At 46.1% G+C, this 21,927-nt stretch overlaps 1 protein-coding gene across 2 annotated transcripts in view; it reads left to right on the top strand.

Moving 5' to 3' along the window:
* ACTR5 (actin related protein 5) overlaps positions 1 to 21,927 on the top strand; it is a 38,708-nt gene that overhangs the window by 15,818 nt on the left and 963 nt on the right. Inside the window, exons 6-9 of one of the 2 annotated variants that reach the window (XM_026503497.4) lie at positions 1,579 to 1,695; positions 2,442 to 2,581; positions 4,068 to 4,200; positions 8,674 to 13,561. In XM_026503497.4, the coding sequence (XP_026359282.1) occupies positions 1,579 to 1,695; positions 2,442 to 2,581; positions 4,068 to 4,200; positions 8,674 to 8,931 (648 nt within the window). In that variant the 3' untranslated portion in view covers positions 8,932 to 13,561. Of the gene's footprint in view, positions 1 to 1,578; positions 1,696 to 2,441; positions 2,582 to 4,067; positions 4,201 to 8,673; positions 13,562 to 21,927 lie in introns of those variants that run through there. The other variant, XM_057312527.1, reaches the window with a different exon arrangement.

Genomic DNA, 21,927 nt, shown 5'->3' with positions numbered 1-21,927 from the left:
TCCTAGGGTTCCTGCCTCCCAGCCCACCCTCTTTCCTCCTTGAATTACCTATTGACAAATCAGTCCCTCTCTTCGTGTTCTGTAGTCTCAGATGAAGGAATGTTCCCCGTCCTTTCCAGGGTTTACTCTCTCCTTAAATATGATAGAATCCTCCAGACTGAACAGAATTTAGGATACACTGGCCCCCATTCTATAAGCCCTATATGCCTGTGACTGTTCTGGTGTGTGTGCCGGAGGAGTGTTGGAGGGCACTGCCTCGTTTAGGGGTGCGTTTGAGGGGTGCCTGGGTGGCTCAGTCGGTTGAGCATCCAGCTCTTGATTTTGGCTCAGGTCATGATCTCAGGGTCCTGAGATTGAGCCCCACATCAGGCTTCACACTGAGCATGGAGCTTACTTGGGATTCTTTCTCTCTCCCTCTCCCTCTGCCCCTTCCCACTCATGTGCAGTCTCTCTCTCTCTCTCTCTCTAAAAATAAAAATAAAAAAGACTTTAAAAAAGAAAGAGGAAGTTTGAATGCTAATTTACATTGGCAATACATGTGCCTATGTTCTAGAGATTGTATTTAAGTGTGCTGAGTTATGTTGGTGATTTATATACGTCACAGACTCCAAGGGTAAGGCCAGGCTCCGAGGGCACGTACCGCACGGAGGGCCCTCGCCACGGGCGTGCCAGGTGGTAGTAGAGTCAGCTGTGTGCTCCCCAGACACCTTCTCATAAGACAGTCCTTTCTACGACAGCTGTCATTGTTGGAGTGTTCTTGCATAGAATTTCTTCCTGTAACTTCTCCCCCTTGCGTCCAGAAGGTGAAACTCGTCTACCTTTCACATGGCGGAATGACAGATGGCTATAGATATCACCTAGAACCACACCACCCCCTGCCCAAATTCTTTTGTCGAGGTCAAAATTACAATATACCCTAAGCCCTCTACTGGGAGTGGTGCCAGCCTGTGTAGGTTCCACCCAGGTCCGCTGTGGCTGAAGAGGAAAGCCCGTTCTGCGGGGCACCACAGTCCCGAAGCTCTCTGCCACCTCAGGAGCTCTTAGTCACGTCTCCAGCCCAGGGGATCGGCCGATAAGGGACTGCTTATTAAAGCCCATTAGTGTTGGCACTTGAATTTATTAATCGTTAAAGAGATTTATTTAATTTTGCTGGTGTCTGGGCCACTCTGTAGGATATCAACTCTTACTCTCTCTCCCCCAGAGTTGTTCGTGTGGTTGTGTGCCTGACGCAGGCAGCATGTGCGCGCCTCCCCCCCCCCCCCCCCCCCCCCGAGCTGGCCCCGCCAGAGGGCTTCAGAGAGAAGGTGGGAGTTGTTGAGGTTTGTGTGAGGTAGGGGACAGGAGCAAAGCCTGTGCCTTTTTCGGCTTTTAATCCTTGTGTTCACGTGTCATCTTCTTTATTCTTCCTCTTCCTCCTCCTCTTCTTCTTCAGTAGTTTAGAAAATTTGTCATAGTTTTTATAAAACTTCTAGGACATTGAGCAAAACACCAATTCTTGTTCGTGACCGTGAACTGATAGAGTGAAGAAGGCCTCCTGAAGTTACAGGTGCTGTTTTGGTCTGTTTCTTCTGTTCTTAGACCCCGGACCTGGAGCAGCTAGAGCCTTCTCTGGAAGATGTGGAAAGCATCAATGATTTTGAGCCCTTGTTTTCAGAGGAAACCCCTGAAGTGGAGAAGCCAGTCACCACTGTCCAGGTCGGGCCCCTGTGTTCCTGCACCATGCTTCTGCTTTGAAACCACTGACATAAATGACCGGTCTGGTCTAGGCTGCTTCTTGAGGAATATTTTTGCAAAAAAAAAAAAATCTCCAGTTTTATTTTCCAGAAAGGTGGGGGACTGAGGTACTAATACTAAAACATCTGAAGTCAGGGCTTTTCCTACTGATTGATTGGGGTTCCAGCGCTAAGATTGTGAACCTGTGGGAAACAGTCTGCCTTGGTAGAAATATTTAGGCAAGTAAGTGAGGACTTTAGATCTGAAGCCTGGCTTTAGCGGTTTCGTTTAAATTTAAGCCAGTGTAATTGTGCTTAATCCTCATTTGGGCCTACGTTTCTGTCATGGCGAATGGCAACCAGACAGACTGACCCGAGTCTGAGGCCTTGGGAGAGTGCTTTCCCGGCAGCGCAGGGACCGGGCTCCTGAGCAGGGTGCTGGCGGGAGGCTTGGTCTGGCAGGTCCTTTTCTGCGGCTGCTCTTCACGAGCTCTCTTTCCCTGCAACGTGGGGACCATGTCAAGATGCAAAGTTGAAGGTATTTGTAATACGCAGGTGGGAGAAAGGCAGAGAATGGAATTATCCTATCAGGAGAGTTGGGGAGAGGTTATTCTGTCAGGAACGAAGGATAGGCTATGTTGGCATAAGAAATACAGTTTGAGGGAACTGGCAGCTGGAATGTTTGTCACTGTGGCCTAAAAATATCTTCTAAACCTTGGGTTTTTAAAGCCCGTGTTTAACTTGGCAGCCTATCATCAGCTGTTTGTTGGGACAGAAAGAATTCGAGCTCCAGAAATCATCTTCCAGCCGTCCCTCATAGGGGAAGAGCAGGCTGGGATAGCAGAGACCCTTCAGTACATCCTGGACAGGTGAGACTGAACCTTCTTTTCCTTCGATTTTCCAGAATCATTTCCTCAGATTCTGCACTGAATAGTAGATGAGACGGTCGGGCATTTGAAAATCTGCCTCACGCCCTCCTTTTCATTGACTTGCTGTGCTCCGATGGTATTCCTTATCTCTCCCCAGCCCCGGCCCATCGTGGGAGCTCTATAATTCTTTTCTAAAAATGTAAATGCTCAGTTGACTTGAGGAGCTTTAAGAAATTCTTTGACGTTTAAGCAGCACCACACTATGTGCGCATTGGCTTTCATATAAAACTTGACATTATTGAAGGCTAGTGATTTTTAAGTACCCTAAAAATGTGCAGAGCTTATAAACGTGTTTTTTTTTTTTTCTGGCAGACATTTTATTTAAGAGTTTGCACTTCCATAAAATGTTCCTCCCCCATCCCATTCATACAGGCATTTACCTGCAGTGTGAGTTTTCATAATTCAAGCTGGACAAGCAGAGAGCACGATTTGTAGTTCCCCGGCTGCTGTGGGTTGAAACAGGATGAAAACTGGCCCCTAGCAAGGAAGAAAAGCTATTGCGGCCACGGTGTTTGAGTGGCTTGAGCTTTGTCTTAGCAGGAAAGTGCTCAAACATGTATAAGCTAAAGCTGTTATTTTAAAAAAAAAAAAGAAAGGAAGGAAGGAAGGAAGGAAAAAAAAGCATGGAAGTGGAAAGGTGGGCCAGCAAAAGGGAGGCAGGACTTTTTGGGGTGATAGAAATGTTCTGTTTCTTGATTGTGGTGATGGTTACTGGGGTGTATACATTTGTCAGACTTCATCAAAATGTTTGGAAATCAGGGGCGCCTGGGTGGCGCAGTCGTTAAAGCGTCTGCCTTCGGCTCAGGGCGTGATCCCAGCGTTCTGGGATCGAGCCCCACATCAGGCTCCTCTGCTAGGAGCCTGCTTCTTCCTCTCCCACTCCCCCTGCTTGTGTTCCCTTTCTCGCTGCCTGTTTCTGTCAAATAAATAAATAAATAAATAAATAAAATCTTAAAAACAAACAAACAAAAAAAAATGTTTGGAAATCAGTCCTTCATAAAGTCAATTTAAAAAAAAATGTGTTAAAAGACACAAAACTTCTAATCCTACTAAGGAAATGAATCCTGTAAAGTCATAAGTGAAAAAATGGAAGGTGGTTTTTGGTTTTTTTTAGATTTATTTATTTTTTTTAGAGGGTGGGGAGAGGCAGAGGGAGGAGTTGAGAGAATCTCAAGCAGGCTCCATGCCCAGCATGGAGCCCAGTGTGGGTCTAGGTCTCACAACCCTGAGATCATGACCTGCATTGGAATCAAGAATCGGACGCTTAATGGACTGAGCCACGCAGGTGCCCCTGGAAGTTCTTTTTAAAAACACTCTTTGGGGAGATGTTTTCTGTTTTGTGCCAAGACCTTACGTTTCTACATCGGCATTCTCCTCTGATCCTACGTTGGTAGGTCTGTACCAGAAAGAATCGTCTCTCTCCTAGGTACTCAAAGGACGTTCAGGACGTGCTGGTTCAGAACGTTTTCCTCACCGGTGGAAACATGATGTACCCTGGAATGAAAGGTAGAATTGAGAAGGAGCTATTGGAGATGAGGCCCTTCCAGTCTGCTTTTAAGGTACTGCTTGTAACATAACCAGCTGTTGTGTAAAGAGCATTAGGTATTCATTTTCTGATCACAAAAGTCATAAATACGGTGTAGAGGAGGGCAGTTATGTTCCAGTTCCATCATCCAGAAATATCCACTGTTAACATTGTTGGGGCTTTTCTTCTGGTCTTTGAAATGTGTTGAATTTTTGAAGCAGAATGGGAATCACGTTTTATTTATTTCTCTGGGTTTTTTTTTTTTAACTGAGAAAAAAACACAAATTTAATAAAATTCAGGGACTGCAAGGAGTACACACTGAGAGTAGTCATTCTCTTCACCTGGCCCTCATTCTACAGGCAAAGGTTCTCTTGACAGAGTCTCTGTACATGAGAGTAACCTGCCTTGTAACCTGCATTTCTTAACCTGCCATGAGTGCTTTCCCTTGTCATTATTCTTCCAAAATGCTTTTTTCCCCCTCTGTATGGTGTGGATGCCCCATAGTGTATTTATCGAATCCCTAATTGCTAAGAAACATGGTCTGAGACCCCTTCGAGGACCAGGCACCTTGCAGATGCCGAGACGTCCTAGACACAGCCCCTAGCTGCAAGGAGCTTGCTACCGAGGGATAGCAGCCAATTGAGTAGGCCGTGATAGCCCAGAACGTGCTGGACGTCCAGGCACGGGCACCTGTCCGTCTTGGAATTTAGGAAGGGCTCCATGGAACTGAGTCTTCCTAGGATGAGGAGGTGTGTGCCATCTAGACATGGTGGAGTGGGGTGGGATGGAGGGAGCATTGCAGAGAAGGGTTAGCAGGAGCAAAGGCTCGGGGGCCAGAAGCCTGCTGAGGGAGTGAGCTGCAGTTGAGTGTGGCTGGAGCATAAGGTTGCTAAAGAGGAGTGGAGGGGGGTGGGTGGAGAGGTCAGCAGGCCCCACACGTCCTGCTGAGAGGCTGACCTTGGTCCCCTGTGCTGCACAATACATTACACATTCACAGTGTGGGCTCTGGGCTCTGGTCCTTACTCCATCAACACCGTTACTGAATTTTGCTAAGCCTTCGTTTTGTCAATGATACAAACGAGTAGTAAGAGCTCCTCTTACTAGGACGTTGTGCTGGTGCAGGTCAAGTGCTCAGCATAGAGCCAGTGCAAAAGGAACACTTAGACATTAGCTGTTGTATGGGGGGGGGGTCCCTAGGACCACCCCAGGTTCCATGATTTGCTAGGAGGACTCACAGGAATCATATATATATACGCTATAATCACATATCATACTCACATATAATCATAGTCACGGCTACAATTTGAAAGGAAACAAAGCAAAATCAGTACAGAGAAAAGGTGCATGGGGTGAAGTCCAGGGGAACGCAGGTACAAGCTCCCAGAGTTCTCACACAGTGGAGTCACACAGGACACATTTAATTCTCCCAGTGGTGAGCTGTGACAACACACGTGAAACGTCACCAACCAGGGAAGCTCGCTAGAGACTCAGTGCCCGGAGTTTTTACCGGGGGCTGATCATGTAAGCACCCGCTGCTTGGCACATACCCAGATTCCAGACTCCCAGAAGGAAGCAGGTGTTCGGCATAAACTACATTATTTTTCAAACGTCAGGAGCAGTGAGCTGCTCTTGCCAGTCAGTGGTGGAGGCCCGCCGGAAGTCCAAGTTCGCAGGTGCCAGCCAAGGACAGCCTTGAAGCAGTCAGGCCTGCGGGTGAACTCTTTTCTGCGCAGCTGTTGTTACTCTTAGGCTTCATGGGACCGTGAAGGAGTCTAAGCAGGGAAATCGTTTCATTCAGTTTGAATATTAGGAAGCTATTTTTGACTGTTGTGGAAAATGGGGTATCAGGAGAAATATGGAAGCAGGAGGCCAGTTAGGAGGCAGCTCCCAGGCTTCAGATGGAGTCCTCGTTCTACCAGTTTGCAGTGTCTCCTGTGATCTGACCTTGAATTACTCCAGTATTGCCCCTCATCACTCCCCCTTCCTCCCTCTACTTTGTTCCCCAATATGCTATGTTTTCTCCCCTCAGGACGTTTGCACCTTCTGGTTCCCTTTGCCTGGAATACCCTTCCCAGCTTGATACTCATGTCTCTCATGGCTGGCTTTGATGACATCTGCCAGAAGCCTTCCCTGTCCTTCCCTGTATTCCTTACTAGACCCACCTCCATTAGGGAAGGATGGACTGTCTTGTGAATTGTTATGCCCCTGGTCTTGGCTCAGTGTCACTGGGTAGCTATGCAGGAAATAAGCAATAGGCATCGGGAGAGGACAGGAGGGAGTTCATGCGTCAGAGATGAAGGGAGTGAAGTTGTGAGAACTGAGTAACAGGTTGGATTTGGGGAGAGAAGTGTGGGACCCAAAACAATTCCCAAGTCCGAGATGGGGGCAACTGGTGGGACAAATATGACATTCCCTGGACTGGGAAATGGGAGAGGAAGAGCAGGCTTGAGGGTGGAGAATGAGTTCCACTTCTGGGGCGGGTTGAGTTGGGTTTCCAGTGGCATGCCCAGGAAGCGGTGACTCATAGCCAGCTGCTGAGGACTCCGGAGAAAGGCATAACTGTGGGGTTAGTGGGCACTGTTTGGAGGATAGGTGATGTCCATGATTAGGCCTTACATAACATCAGCATTTAAGAGCCTTGGGAGGGTGGGGGTGCCCATGAAGGAGGCTGAGAAAGAAGTGGAAGAGGCAGGAGGAGGGCCAGACGGCAGGGGTGGGGGTGACGGTACAGAAGGAGAGCGCGGGTGCGCACTGGCGGGCTTGACTTGTGATGACATAACTAACACGTCATATTATTGGATGTCTAAGATCTATTTCTTGATCATCGCAAAAGCCTTTCCTGTGAATTACTTTGTGAACACTAGCTGTAGGAATGCTGCCAGATCACTCTTCCCAGCGGTCTTTTCGCTGGTTCAGCCTCGTGTGGCACAGCCCCAGCTTCCGTCCCTTCCACCTTTGCTGCTCCTTTTCAGCTGCGGAGGTGATAAGTGCGTGTCAGGCTGGAATTAACCCCTCTTACTCAGCATTTAGGTTATGTATTCAGCGGCTCAAACGTGAACCATTGGAGACCCTGAGATGTGTACTTGTACATATTTTAAGTTTCTGTTGGTTTCTTATTTAAACAAAACATTTTAATATTATAGTTGTGTTCTGAAAGTGAAATGAAGAATAAACTCAATACAAGCTCAAAAAAACCCCAGCAAAACATTTAAAAACATTACTAAAATCTCAGACAATTTAAACAAGCCAAAATGAGGCTAGAAAAAAGCCAAAACACTTGTGGTTCAGCCACTGTGAGTTATATATAAGTATATACTTTTGGTTCATTTTCTTGTCTTGTATTTGATTTTAACTAAAAAAAAAAGAAAGAAAGATTGTCGATGACTTGTTTTGTGACCTGTTTTTTTTTTTTTCTTCTTAATTTAAAGTTTTTCCAATTGCTGTTTTTCTGTGCCAGCAGGTACATTGCAGGGCATCTTTTGTATGGCGGTTCAGTGGTCCATTGTTGTAGTCCATGTGTCAGTGGTAATAATGCTAGCTACCGCTTATCGAATACTGAGTCTGTGCCAGGAGTATCCCACTGCCTTGCACTCGTTCTCTCTGGCTCCAGCCAGAGCTTAAGGGCTCTTGTTATCCTAATTGATTGACAGTCCCTTCCACAAGCCCCTCCCACGTCAGCCCCGTCAGTCAGTGTCCTGACTTTCGTGTGTCTCTGCTTCATCCTCCTCCATCTGTGCATGCTGATTCCACTTTATGTTGCCTGCTTGTTACTTCAGAAAGTTCTGAAACCACCACTCCAACCTGGCGCTCCTGTGGTTGGGGGAGGTAGGTAGGACGGAGGGGGGAATGCAGGTGGCGACTCCGGGAAACAGGAAGCCTGGTTTGAGCTACAGAGGGTGTTCCCCGCTCTGGTCAGGTCAGCTGAGTCGAGGGGCTCCCCTGGGGCTGCTGACCACGGCCTTGCTCCGATAATAAGCGATGGAAACTGCACGGGCAGCGTCCTGGACAACACCCCACGCCCTCCTCTCTGCTCTCTGCTCCTGGGGCTCATTGGTCACCATGGCCAGAACCACCTCATATTAGCCCCTGCTTCTGTCTGCTCAGAGTGGGCATCAGGGCGGGAAGGCCTTTCCTCCAGGTGGAGTGCCCACTCTACTTCTTCTCTCCGTCTGGCAGCTTGTGGCCGACAGCGTTGGAACAGGAGGGGGGCAGCTGGGCTCTCTTTGCCCCATAGTGGCAGGTCTGGTGTTCGTGCAATAGCTGGCAGCCGTCGATTCAGTGAGGTCGCGTCTGATGCGCTCTGCATTCTTGTGTGCCCTCTCGGGGAGTCTGCGGCAGCTCAGCTCCACTGTGCTTGAAGGGTGCAGACAGTTATGCGCTGGGGCCCTCCCACGTGTGCATTTCTGGGGTTACCACGTAGGGGGCTGCGGCTGGGCCAGCTGAGCACTCACTCCTTGATCCCCAGGTGGGGAGACAGCCCTCTGCTGAGTGCTCTTTGTGTTGCAGGTTCAGCTGGCTTCCAACCCCGTGCTGGATGCCTGGTATGGCGCTCGGGACTGGGCCTTGGACCACCTGGACGACGATGAAGTCTGGATCACCAGGAAAGAGTATGAAGAGAAGGGAGGAGAGTACCTCAAGGAGCACTGTGCATCCAACATCTACGTCCCCATCCGCCTGCCCAAGCAGGCCTCACGCTTCTCGGACACACAGGCCTCTGGCAAAGGCTCGGGGGCCAGTGGAGGCAGTGCTGGCGAACAGGCGTAGTGCGTGCTGTCTGAGGCCTGGGGCCGTGGTGGCCAGTGTGATGGACGATGGCTGTGCTAGCTGGGTCCATCCTGAGCCTGCTGGCAGCACTGGGCTGCGAGGTGGATTTCTCCTGGGGAGAACAGTTAAGGGACACTGGAAATTGCCTTTTTGAACTGCATTCACTTGGGGGCTCATGCAGGGAAGAGACTTTAAGTGACTTTCTCGTGTCCGTTGAACCGAGGATGAGCGGTGGTGTCAGCTTCCCGCAGCGGTAAATGAAGACGGAATGGAGGACAGGGATGTACACAATGTAAAAAGTTTATTTCTTCATTTAAAAAATTATTTTAAAAAATCCTGCAAAATTTATATTGTCAGTGTAGATATTTTTCTGACTTTGTTCAGAAATTGTGTGAATGCCCAGCAGGTGGAGGCCTTTCACACGTGTATATAAAAAAGATAATGTTGGTATAACAAGCAGTCACCCACGAGATCTCAGGAGCTGGAAATGTTGTCCTCCTATTATTTCCTCTTAAAATAAGTAAAAAGGGCCCAAAGAGGGTAACCAAACGGCACAAAGTTTCTCCATCAGGGACCTGCTTCGTACCCACTTTCTGAATGGGCAGATACGAGGACTTAGTCTAATTTTTGTCCATATTTTCTATGCTGGAAACTTTTGCACCATCTGAGGCCTTCCTGCGGATTTTTCTTTCTATGCCCACGAGTTTGTTGACTGTTCAACTTCCCTCAGGCCTTTCAGAAGAAACGGAGTCTGGAAAAGGTGAATCCTGTAGCTGCCTCAGTCCCGTACCCTCGCGGCTTCGTCTGAAATGGACACACGACCCCTCTCTTTTATGGAGATTGCTCGGTGTGAACTGTAACTCTGAAACATCTCTGGTAGTTGAGCCCAGAGGCCCCTGAGACGCCAGTGTCCTGTCACAGAATCTGTCTACTTAAATCCCGTGGAGCCTCTAGCCCATCCCTCTGCTGAGGCCGCCTTAGAACCTGTTGGCTCATGCAGTTTACCAGGGGCGCTGGCCTGGGTCTGCAGCCCCCGGGTTAGGAACTAAAGACCCGGAGCAGGCAGCGGTGGTGGTGGAGACGGTAGAAGACTCGGGCCAACCCAGGGGCTCCCAGTGCCCGAGGACTGAGGAGACGGTGATAAGCATGAGCTGTGAAGAAAGGATAGTTGCCAAGAAGGCGGCAGGACCAACCTCCACGTGAGGGAGGTGTTCATACCCTGTTCCCGGCAAGAGGCAGCACGCTACCTGCTAGTAGGTCTGGGGGTCTCTCTCCCATAGTCAGCAGTTTCAACAGCCTGATGGACAGTGGTGAGGTCAGCACAGCCACGGAGGCCGAGCCCTGCTGGGGAGGCCCCGGGCTGGGCCGGTAAGCCCAGACATAGTCACGTAGCTGGGGCTACTCAGGGTTCCTGGAGACCGGAGCTGAGGAGCTGTGGGGCTGCGGTGAAAGGCAGGCCCGGGGGCTGAGCCTCGGGCTCTCCGGTTTCGTCTCTCACCGCTCACATTAAGCATGCCTGACCTTCCGCAGCCGCCTTAGGGCTTATGGTGGCTCCCCTCAGGGAGGCTGCTCCTCCCTCCCCAGCACGCTGGGCCGGCATGGGCTACGGTGCGTCCCCTCAGCCTGGCACAGACTGCCCGCAGAGCACTCGCTGTGTGCCTTGGGCTTTGTCTCTCCTCCAGGACGGTCTCCTCTAAAGAAAAACGTTTCCAAGAGCAGGAAGGGTTCCATTCAGTGTGCAGTATGCACAGCTGAGTGCTGGACCTGGAGGGTGCTGAGGGCTCACCGGATTTTTAATGGATGACTGAATCTGTGACCAGAGAGCATTTGAGAATAGTCTGATTGTTCTGTTGAGAGGAACAGATCAAGAGCCCACACTGAGGACTTCCTCTCAGCCATACTGAGGCATCTGATGTTCCCCTCCGACCCCATGGGGGTTGTTCCTGGAGAGGTGGGCATGACTGCAGCTGAATGTTCTAGGGACAACTGTGAAGAAACAGACTCCTGTAGCCCAGCTTAGGGCTCTTGTGCTCTTGTGGCAGGAGAGAGCCTGGAGAAGGGACTGTCCTGGCTCTCTAGGACCACCCAGCTCTGGATTTGAGTTAGGGCAGCTCTCAAGGTTGGGTGGCCACAGAGTGATTGGGCCCCCCTCCCCCCGATGGTAGGGGCACCCTAACTGCTGCCTGCTTGTGCTGCCTATGCCTGCTGGTGGCATCTCTGGAAATAAGCAGTTTTGCCAAAGGAACCAACAAAAGAAGGTAAAAAGAAAGTGAAACAAGAGTGTAGTAAGTGTTCAAAGATGCGCAGACGAGGCTAAACCAAGAATCAGAGAAACCAGATTCATACAAATATAATACGCAAAGATCATTTTATGTCTACCTAAGGGACTAAGTGAATAAAGTGACATCTGTCATTGTAGAACTTTGGCATTAAATTGTTACAAGAAAATTAGAAAATGATAGGATGCCAGAGGATTCAAAGGCGTAGGCAGAGATCCTGGTTGTGCACAAAGTACATTCTCCTCTCCTCCTGGGCCCACGGCTGCACTGCATTTCCGAGCCTCCCTTGCAGTGGTTCTCGTGGCCATTTGCGTTCTGGCTGGAGGAATATGGGCACAAGGACACCCATCATTTCCAGGGCTGGCTTCTATAAGCCTCTCTTTCCTCCTTCCCTGACCACCTGCTGAATGGGGAGCCATCTTAGGCTTATGAGGAGTGCAGAGCCACGAAGTGGAAGGAACTGGGTCCCTAAATGACTGCCTGGAGCAGAGGCCCTGTAAATTCTTCCCTCTGTGAGGAAGTAAACTCTCACTGCGTTAAGCTGCAGAGCTCTGAGACGTTATCTGTCTCAGATAAGGCAACTAGCAGCTAGCATTTTTCCAACGAAGGTTTTAGGTAACAAAAATGTCATTAACTTTGTATTAAACAGGGATTTGTTAGGAAAAATAAAAAAATAGTATGAAATAAGGAGAATAGCATGACATAGTTATTCCTTCATTTAGGAAATGGGAATGATCATTTCTTTTATCCTGTGGAGGATTAAATGAGATAGTGAATGAAATCACCTAAAGATTTCTGCCAACGTGGCAGACTTCTGATTTAGAAGAGCCCCTGCCCCCAGCCTGCTACAAAGTTAGGCAAAAAATTGAGTATAACTAAACAAAAAGTTGTAATGCTGAACCTGAAAGAGAAAATCATAGCTATCATAAAAAATCATAGAAATCGGAAGTGAATACAAAAAATCAAGGCCAGTGGTAACCATGAGTAGGCACTGAGGCAAACCGGAGCTTTCGGACTGAGATGAGCCCTAGGGGTGGACAGGGACTGCTGAGCCTTGGGAAATCCCACAGGTAGACTGATCTACTCCCTGCTTTCCCTTTCTGTTCCCTTCCCTCCATGATGTCCTCTCCTTTATTCTCCCACTTCCGCTTGGTCTGTGAGCATCCACTAAGACCCAAGCACTCTTCCTCTGCCCCTCGCCCATCAGGGCTCCTCTTCCTTTCCTAGGCCCAGGGAGCCCTGTGGAATCCAATTATCCCAGGGGCTCAGGAGGCATTTCCCATAGCACACATTTTCACTGATCAAAGTCACCATGAGGTCAAGATGAGTCTTGCTATAGGAAAATTCAAGGTGATGCAGTGGGTTGAATTGTGTCCCCCCCAAAACGACATGTCCACGTCATAACCCAGTATCTGCGAATGTGACCTTATTTGGAAATAGTCTGTTTGCAGATAGAATTAAGGATCTGGACATGAGATCAGCCTGGATTTAGGGTGGGCCCTCAATCCAATGACTGGTGTCCTTATTAAAGAAATGACACAGGGAAGAAGGCCATGTGAAGACACAGGCAGAGACTGGAGTCAGGCAGCCACAAGCCAGGGAACACCAGGAGCTACCAGAAGCTGGAAGAGGCCAGGGACGATTCTCCCCTAGAGCCGTCATAGGGAGTATGGCCCGATGACACCTTGATTTGGTATCCAGAACTGTGAGAGAATAAATTTCCGTTACATTAGGTATCATGTTTGTGGTCATTTATTACAGACACCGATATCCAGGTTAAATCTGGGAAGGAATCTGGGTATGGGTGGGAAGTTTCTTAGCCATAAAGAAGCAGATCACTTGGCCACAAGACAAAGGAATCCTAGCCCTAGCAGGACCTAGAGGACAACAAAGGCCTATCCCCTTATAAGCTGTCACGGCGGTGAAAGAGGAGGGAGGAGGGGTTTGGAAAGTGCTCAGGACCAGAGCTCACAGCCCTGGAGAGGCGCCCCTTCTGGGGATGAGGGAAGCCCTCAGGCCATCCGAGGTGGTGTAGGGGGGAGCGTGGAAGCGGTTGGCGCCTGGAGACTTAGACAGCAACAGAGGACCAGAGGAAGCTCCACCCCACAGATGTGTGGAATACAGGAGACTCGGCCTGGCAGAGGCACCAGGAGGGGGAGCCCCTGAGAGGCTTGGAGACCCACGGAAACCCTCTCTCCAGCCCTGCTCCTCACCCATATCCCCCTGCTACTAGTTGTTCAGGTACATCTAACATGCCCAAAATGAGCATTAATAAAACCAGCGTCCTAATGGGGATACTGCAAGAAAAGACCAAACCCAGAAAATTCAAAGTCAAACTTGTGAGCAGAAAACATGGGGAAAAAAGCCAGAAGAAAACTGTAATGCAGCATTCCAACAGGAATTAAAATGATTAGGCAATGCCGTTGTGAGGATACCACAAAATAAATGAAAAGCTTTGAGTAGAAAGGACCAAGTGGATGTGAAATGGGAACTGACAGGACCCAGGAAAAAAACAATATAAAAGAAAAATGGTCTCAGAAACTTAAGTCCAAGATGCACAAAGGGGAGAGAGACTCAACTGGAAAGAAAAGGAAAAACCAAATAAAATAAGAGAAGGTTACAGATAAGGAAAAGAGGCAAAGGAAATCTATTCAAGTTGAACGTAGCTGAAGAAAATTCAACATACTGAATTTTGTATTGTAAAGAAGAAAAACAATGGAACAAAAATTGATATTTAAAATGGTAATTTGGTAATACTTTCCCCCTAAGGAGAAAGTGCTAGAATACGAGAGCTGTAAAGACACAGCTGTGCATGCTTGGGAAGAAGGACTCAGAAGAGTCAACTCTAAGAAAATCCTAGGCAAATATATCCCCTGGGCCTCTGGGCAAAAAGATACGATGGCTTGCACTATCAAGAAAGATTAGATGTCATCAGACTTTCTAAGAGCACTCTGTGTAATTTAATACTAGAAAGTTGACCAAAGAAATTGAATAATAAAAAAACGAAAAATGGTAAAATAAGCTTGTTTGGAAAAAAAACCCAACAAAATTTAAGAAAGAAATACTAGAAAACCTGCTAAAAAAAGACCAACAACAGTTTAAAACTACTAGAAACTAGAATAGGGAAAGAATACACGAAATAATAAGGAAATAATTATTAAAACAAGAAAAATCATAACTACTTTGTACAACTCTTTGCAAATACATTTGGAAATACAGATAAAAATCGTCATTTTTTTTTAGAAAAATGGAATTTACCAGAACTTTATGAAGTCCGAACGGACCCATTTCCATACAGAAACTAAAGACCATTGTCACAGAGCTGCCCCCTCAAAAAAGCTCCAGGTCCAGTTAAGTTCACAGAATTCTATCAGCCTTTAAAGACTGGATACTTCCAATGTCCCTTAAACTTTTTCAGAGCACAGAAAACAAAAGAAATCCTTTAAATTATTTTTACGCATAAATGCTATCAAAATCTGATCGGTTGCACACAGACACACAAAACTATATAGATAGCCCAATCTTAAAAGTTATCATTGAAATACAAGTCAATTATTTACAAACAGAAGCCACTAGGGGCGCCTGGATGGCTCAGTCTGTTGGGCGGCTGCTTTCAGCTCAAGCCATGATCTAAGGGTCCTGGGATGGAGCCCCACTTTGGGTTCCCTGCTTGGCAGGGAGTCTGCTTCTCCCTCTGCCCCCCACACCTGACTCATGCTCTCTCTTTCTCAAATAAATAAATCTTAAAAAAAAAAAAAAAAAACAGCCACCAGCACATGAAAAGATAATACATGGTGACCAAATGGATTTTATTCCAGGAATGCAAGTGTAGCCACAAATACCAAAAATCTCAGAGCCTCAACACACAGTTTATTTCTTATGCTGTGTGTCCAGTGATTGTCAGCACGTGTGTGTAGCTTGGGAGGGGATGCACTTTTCCAGGTAATCACCGCACACCATCTTAGGATTCTGCCATCTCAGTGAAAGGAAGGATCAGGAACATCAAGAGTCAAGTCCTAGCTCTGGAATGCTCCCACCCAGAAGTGACACATAGCACGTGTGCTCAGATTTCATTGGCCAAAGCAAATAATTTAGCCCTGTGTGATCTCTTAGCATCCCATTTTACCACCTCTGACTTTTTTTTGTGTGTGTGATTGCTCTAGAAATTGCAATATGCATCCTTCATTATTATAGTCTGCCATGGGTTAATTCTATGATACTTCATGACCAATGTAAGAATGTTGCCACTTATTTTTTTTTTAAGATTTTATTTTATTCATTTGACAGAGAGAGACAGCCAGTGAGAGAGGGAACACAAGCAGGGGGAGTGGGAGAGGAAGAAGCACGCTCCCAGTGGAGCAGAGACCCCGATGCGGGGCTCGATCCCAGGACCCTGGGATCATGACCTGAGCCGAAGGCAGATGCTTAACAGCTGAGCCACCCAGGCGCCCCAGAATGTTGCCACTTAGAACTCCATTTTTCACTTTGGGGATTTGCTGTTGGCATCATGAGCTTTACTATTACTTTTAAACCCCATAATGCATTTTTAATTTTTTAAATTTGGCCAGTAGTCTTTTGGAGAAATCTAAAAAGATCGTCTTCTACCTGCACGTTGACTCTTTCCGGTCAAGAAAATGGGAAGACATTTTCTTGGCCTTAGGGCTTGCACATTCTTCTCAGGAATGCTAACAGGATGGGGGAGGGGCTTCCCTCTGGCCAGTGCCTAGCTAAACAGCATTTTGGAAACCTTCCAGAGGAAATGCAGTGGGATTCTCCCTGCAGCCATTCTTCAACCTGGACAACAAGAATTGTCTGGAAGACGAATTCACCTGCTTGGCTCTTTCCAGACTGTGTCACATTTTGATGACCACCTGGCTGGGAGTGGACTGTATTGGATCCTGCCTGCCCTTTCCCAGCCTGGGCAACCATCTGGGGATTGCCTGGGAGTCAAGTTGATGGGCATTTCTCAGTCTAGACAGACTTCTGGAAACCCTCTAACTTTAGTTGTGGGAGGAGGAGTTGACCTGCTAATCATTCCCCAGCTTGGGACACCAGCAATACTTTGGACTGTGATTCATATAAGTATTGTTAAATCTAGAAGGCTTTATAATTGGGCCCCCAATATCATGCCCTGGTCACTATTCATAGTATAGCACATTCTGACAGTATGAATTAAGGAAGTCCTTTTGTTGATAGTGATTCTGTCGGCCTTTGTCATAGGCATGCCTTCAGCCACTGTGAGGAGATACACCTGATGGCTAAAATACACAAATAAGAATCTGAATAAAACGGACCAGATATTTACAAAGGCCCCCCCAAGGAGGAGGAAGATCTGTCCTCTTCTCCTTGACAGCTTTTCCCGCATTCCGGGTCTGACAATAGGGAAGCTCTTACAAGATTATTGAGGTACATGGGGAAATTTGGGGACACCCGGTGAATCCTGGCATTCCCTGTGTGTGTGCTGAGCCATGGGTTCTGGAAACAGGACAAGCAGACAGACCCTTTGGTGCCTTGAAGTCGTGCCCCCACTTTGGGGGTGCACCAGAGAAGACATGAATGCAAAACATCCCACAGTTTCTTTTCTGAATTCGGGGTCAGTTTTGGTGAAGGGCACAAATCAAAAGAGCTTCCAGAGGAGCCTGCTTGGGGGAAGAAGATAAGAGCAGGGCTGGTGGCTGGGGAAGGTGACGTGCCTCGGCCTCGGCCCCTTGTGAGCTCTGGGAGCAGAATCAGAAAAGTTCTAAATACTCTTTTCAAATCCACATTCTGAGTTGGCATTCCCAGGCCTGCTCTGTTCATTCGCTGCTGTCTAATGGGATTCCTTGAGCACGGAGAGCCTCTTATTGACAATTTCTGGTGAAGACAATCTCAGAAAGAAAAAGAGGTGTTCCCTCTTCCCCTGAAAGTTTGGAAAAGCAGACAGTCTCCCAAGAACAGCGGAAAGCCGTTTCCAAGAGCCTGTTCGGAGAAAATGTGGGACTCTTCCCCTGCTCTGATTTTGGCTGCAGATGCTATTTGTAACAAAGGACTCTTTAAAGTCATCTGGGTTTCAGAGAAATGTAATCATATGCTGTGAAAAAAAAATATCTTTAAAAAAGTGACATCTTTAAAATTAAAAAAAAATTAATCAGTAGCTTTGCTTAATTATGTATCGCCCAAGTAATAACATTTCATTTGACATTTCTGTTTTAAAAATGAAGGTACAACTCTTTGTCCGTTGTCTGTATTGGCCAGAGGAGCTTTGTAATTTCCCTCTTATTCTTTCTTCTATGACTATGACTTTAAATGAACGATACACAGTACAATGTACAAATATTGTAATTTGGCTTTGGGATCGTATATATGGTATATGCAGTCATAAAATTAAATTTTATTCAAAATAAGAGCACAGTCCTTAAAAATCAAAAGCAAAGTGAAACAAGTGAACCTAATTATCAGGTTGGTAGCTTACTGACGCAGACAGGTCTTATTTTATAAGTCTTGAATGAGGTGACTTTAATTAGGTGATTTTATTTTAAGTGACTTTTTTCACAATACCAGTGGTTGAATGTACATCTTTAGGGGGATAAGTCTAAGAACAAAAAAGGACCGTAAAGAAATCTTGCTGTTTTCAGCAATTACGTTGTTAGTAATGGCATTGGTATGGCTATTCTGAAGGTATAAGCATATATGTATATGTGCAAAGAATTATATAAATGTTGTTAGAAACCAGGATTTCTGGCATAAGAGACAAGATATAAAAAACATAAAATCAGGGGCACCTGGGTGGCTCAGTCAGTACATGTGCAACTCTTGATTTTGGCTCAGGTCATGATCTCAGGGTCATGAGATCGAGCCCTGCATCAGGCTCTGTGCTGGGCGTAGATCCTGGTTAGGATTCTCTTTCTTCCTCTCCCTCCTCCCCTCACCCACGGTGTGCATGCTGTCTCTCTCTCTCTCTAAATCAAGAAGAAAAAAAAAATATATATATATATATATAAAATAAAAAATTAAAAGTCCTGTAATCCTAATTTTGTGTCATAAGTATCAGTATGAACACATGATGTATTTTCTTTCTGAAAGTATTAAGGTCTTAGCTGAAATACAATCTGGAAAGAATGAACAGCCCAGTATCAAGGAATAGCCCTAGTGTGGTTTCTCATTAAAAGGAACCAGGGCTCGTTAAAAGGAACCATTTCTCATTAACAGGAACCAGAGCTCCTTAGAGAAATTACTGCTTCCAGTTCTGGGGCAGGAAATAGACAAGATGAACCTGGACTAGCTTGTTGCATCAAAAATCAAGGAAACTATCAAAGACTCCCAAAGACTCCTGGGATCCTATTGAAAGAACTCAGGAACCCACTGGAAGTGGCTCCCACTGGCCGAGGAATGAGATCATTGGAGCATCAGGAAGAATAAAAATGAAGGGTTAAAGCATATCAGATATTAAAATCCACGGATTCATCACTGTTCCCTTTGGAGGAACCAGCTCATAATTCTGCAAATGATATAAAGTGAAAAAAGCAGGCATTGATCTGGCCTTTCCTGTACCAACTGTATCCTGTGGTAAACAGATGATAAGGGAGTTTTTCTTTAGAGAGGATTTCCAGCTACGATATGAAGAAAGAATGATAGAGTGAGTACCACCATTGTCCAACTCCTGATAAGGGGATCATCAACTCCTGCTAGAAGCCATCGGGTGAAAAGCTGAAGGTGTCTTTATAATGGACAGATACGTGCCTTCTGTTGCGGTGCAACACAACATACTGAACACCATTCATGAAGTACTCTTACAAAACATTTTTATTCTGAATCTGGCCAGGCCTCCAGATTTAACTGCCAGTTTCCTGGAAATACTGGGAGCAGAGAAACATGGTATACATTGGGGTCCCAACCGGAAGCAGGTCGTGAACTCCGATTAGGAAAATTCCGAGAGGGGTTATTTATCCAGGTGAAGGCAGCGTGGAAAGAATGGGAGGAGGGGCAGAGGAGCCTTCACCAGTAAAAAGAAAAGTTACAGAACCTGGACAGGAAGGGAGTTGTGTCTTGAGAGGAACAAGAAGCAAGCTTCGGTCAAGAAGCACAGCCAACCCAATGTGGCCTTGCAGGGAAGGGGCCAGGGAAATGAACACTCTGACCTCTCTTTCCTCCATCCCTCCCTCCCATACCCATCAGGGCTCCCTATTGGCCAAACCCTGGAGCCAGAGGGTGAGAGAGCCTGGTGGATGTCGTCCACAAAGGTCAGCCTCCAGGGGCACAAAGACCAGCATGGAGAAGGGTGGAAGGAGGACCTGAGTGGGGCAAATGAGTAAAATCGGTCACAAACGTGCTAACACCATGGGGATGCAATCCGCAAAATTCAGAATGTAGAGAACTCTCCAGGACAAACGATCTATTTTTTCCCCCCTTCCATCAAGTAAGTTGCAAAGAGGGAAAAAAAGAGATCTAGTGGGGAAACCTATAAATTAACCTTTGCCCCTGCCCCCAATGCAAAGGGGATAAAAGGAAGGAAGACCTGTAAATTAAAAGACACTTGAAACCAACACAAATATGAAGTTTGGACCTTGCTTGGATCCTGATTGTAATGGATCAACTGTTAAACTTCTGAAAAAATCTGGGAAATGTGAACACTGGATAGTTGATGATATGAAAGAATTATTGCTATGTTTTTATTTTCCGATGTACTTGTTATGCTGAGAGAGGGGTTGGGGAGGCTTATCGAGATCCCTACTGAAGTATTTGCAGATGAAATGATGTGCCTGGGATTTGCTCCAGAGTAATCAAGTGGGGCGGAGGGGAATCGGGGGTTGGTACAGAGGAAAAGCAGCCATCTGTTGGGGGGGAGGCGATAGCACACCCCTGTTCATTATCCCTCTGTCTCTACTTTTACATGTGTTTGAAGTTTCCCATTTAAAAAGTAAAGTACTGGTACTCCCATCCAGCCTTGTTTTGTCTGTCGTGTAACAATAGGTCTCAGATGTTAACGCAACATCACTGCATATGCAATGGCTTCTCTCTCATCTTTGAAAAATGTATGTGCGTGTGTATCTGTCACAAACACGACCAGCAGCTCCAGGAGAAGGTGATCTGCGTATCCCTGACGTAGATATATGCTTTTTCCACAGAAAGTAGCAGACGACCCACAGTACAGGAGTGTATCTTGGAGACCATGCCACATCAGTGCAAAGAGAGCTTCTGCATTTTCTTTTTTCCTTTGTTCTCGTGTTTAACAGAAAATGCACTCACAAGATTCTGAAAAACCACCCTCTAATCCTCTGCTCTTTATACCAAGAAATGTGATAAGAATTGCAACCATTTTCCTGTCATGGGTATCTGTCATTTGACTTTGTTGGGTGTTTTTCCATGCAGAATTCTTTATGGTCTCAAATCAAGCCATCTTTTAAAATTGCTTTTGGAGTTTATCTCCTACTTAGCAAAGCCTTACTCTGAGCTAATGGAAAAAAAAATCTTATGTTTTCTTTCCATATTTTTAATTCTTTTAAACCTTTTTAAAAAAAGATTTTACTTATTTGTTTGAGGGAGAGAGTGAGCAGGAGGGAGAGGGAGAGAGAATTTGAAGCCGACTACGCTGAGCGCAGAGCCCAACGCGGGGCTGTACTCAGGGCTCCATCCCACGACCACGAAATCACGACCTGAGCTGAAACCAAGAGTCAGATGCTTAACCGACTGAGCCACCCAGGTGTGCCTCTTTAAAACCTTTTTATGTAAAAAAATAAAATAAAATAAAATTACCTAAATAATGGCATAAAATATAAGTGCACAGCCTAACAACTTGTTATAAAATGAACACCTGCATAATCACAGTGGTCGAGAAACTGAACATTCTCCCTCTCGGGGGAACCCCCAGCATGATCTTTCTTGATCATAATCTGCTCCTTTCCCCTGGTAAGAAGCCACTGTACCAACTTCTAGAGTATTCCTTCCAGTACTCTTTATAGTTTTACCACTGAATTCTGCATCCCTAAACATGGTCTTTAAGATCCATCCCTTTACTTGTGGTTCTATACTCACGGCCGTTGCTCTGTGGTATTTTACTGACGCGTGTACCGTGATTTATTTATCCAGCTGGGATTTATGTTGGTGTAGGTTTATGGTGGAGCTCCAGCTGAATTCCTTTTCAGATAACTAGCCAATTGTACCAACAGTATTTATGAAGTAATCTATCTTTTCTCCACTGATTTAAATGCCACCTTTATTATTTATTAAATGACCTTATATTTTTTGGTCTACTTCCAGGCTCACTCATCTGCTCTATTCATCTCTCCGTCTCTTCCTGAATTCATAATGAACTATTACTCTCACTTTGTTGCATACTTTAAAATGCAGCAGAGCCTGTCTCCCCAGAATTCTGTCTCTCTCTCTTTTTAAGGACTTATTTTTATATTCCTGCATGATCCTTGGAAGCAGTGAAATTCCAGAATAAATCCCGTTGGAGTATTTGTTTGCATCCCATTAAAATTATGGATTAAAGGATGAAAGATGGAATCTTTTCCTTATTGAATCTTCTAGCCCCAAATGGAAAAGTGCCTTTTTCCTTTATTCAGGTCTTCACATCACGCAGTAGACGTCAAAAGTTTTATTGATATATTTCCTGCACTGTTTTGTAATAATTTTGTATTATGTTATGTCAGTCACCATACAGTATATCCTTAGTTTTTGATGTAGTGTTCCATGATTCATTATTTCCTGCACTTTTTTTCTGTGAAGTAAACTCATT

The sequence above is a fragment of the Ursus arctos genome, unplaced genomic scaffold (assembly GCF_023065955.2).
Source record: "Ursus arctos isolate Adak ecotype North America unplaced genomic scaffold, UrsArc2.0 scaffold_16, whole genome shotgun sequence".
NCBI lineage: Eukaryota > Metazoa > Chordata > Mammalia > Carnivora > Ursidae > Ursus > Ursus arctos.
This window is presented reverse-complemented; position numbering and strand designations above follow the sequence as displayed.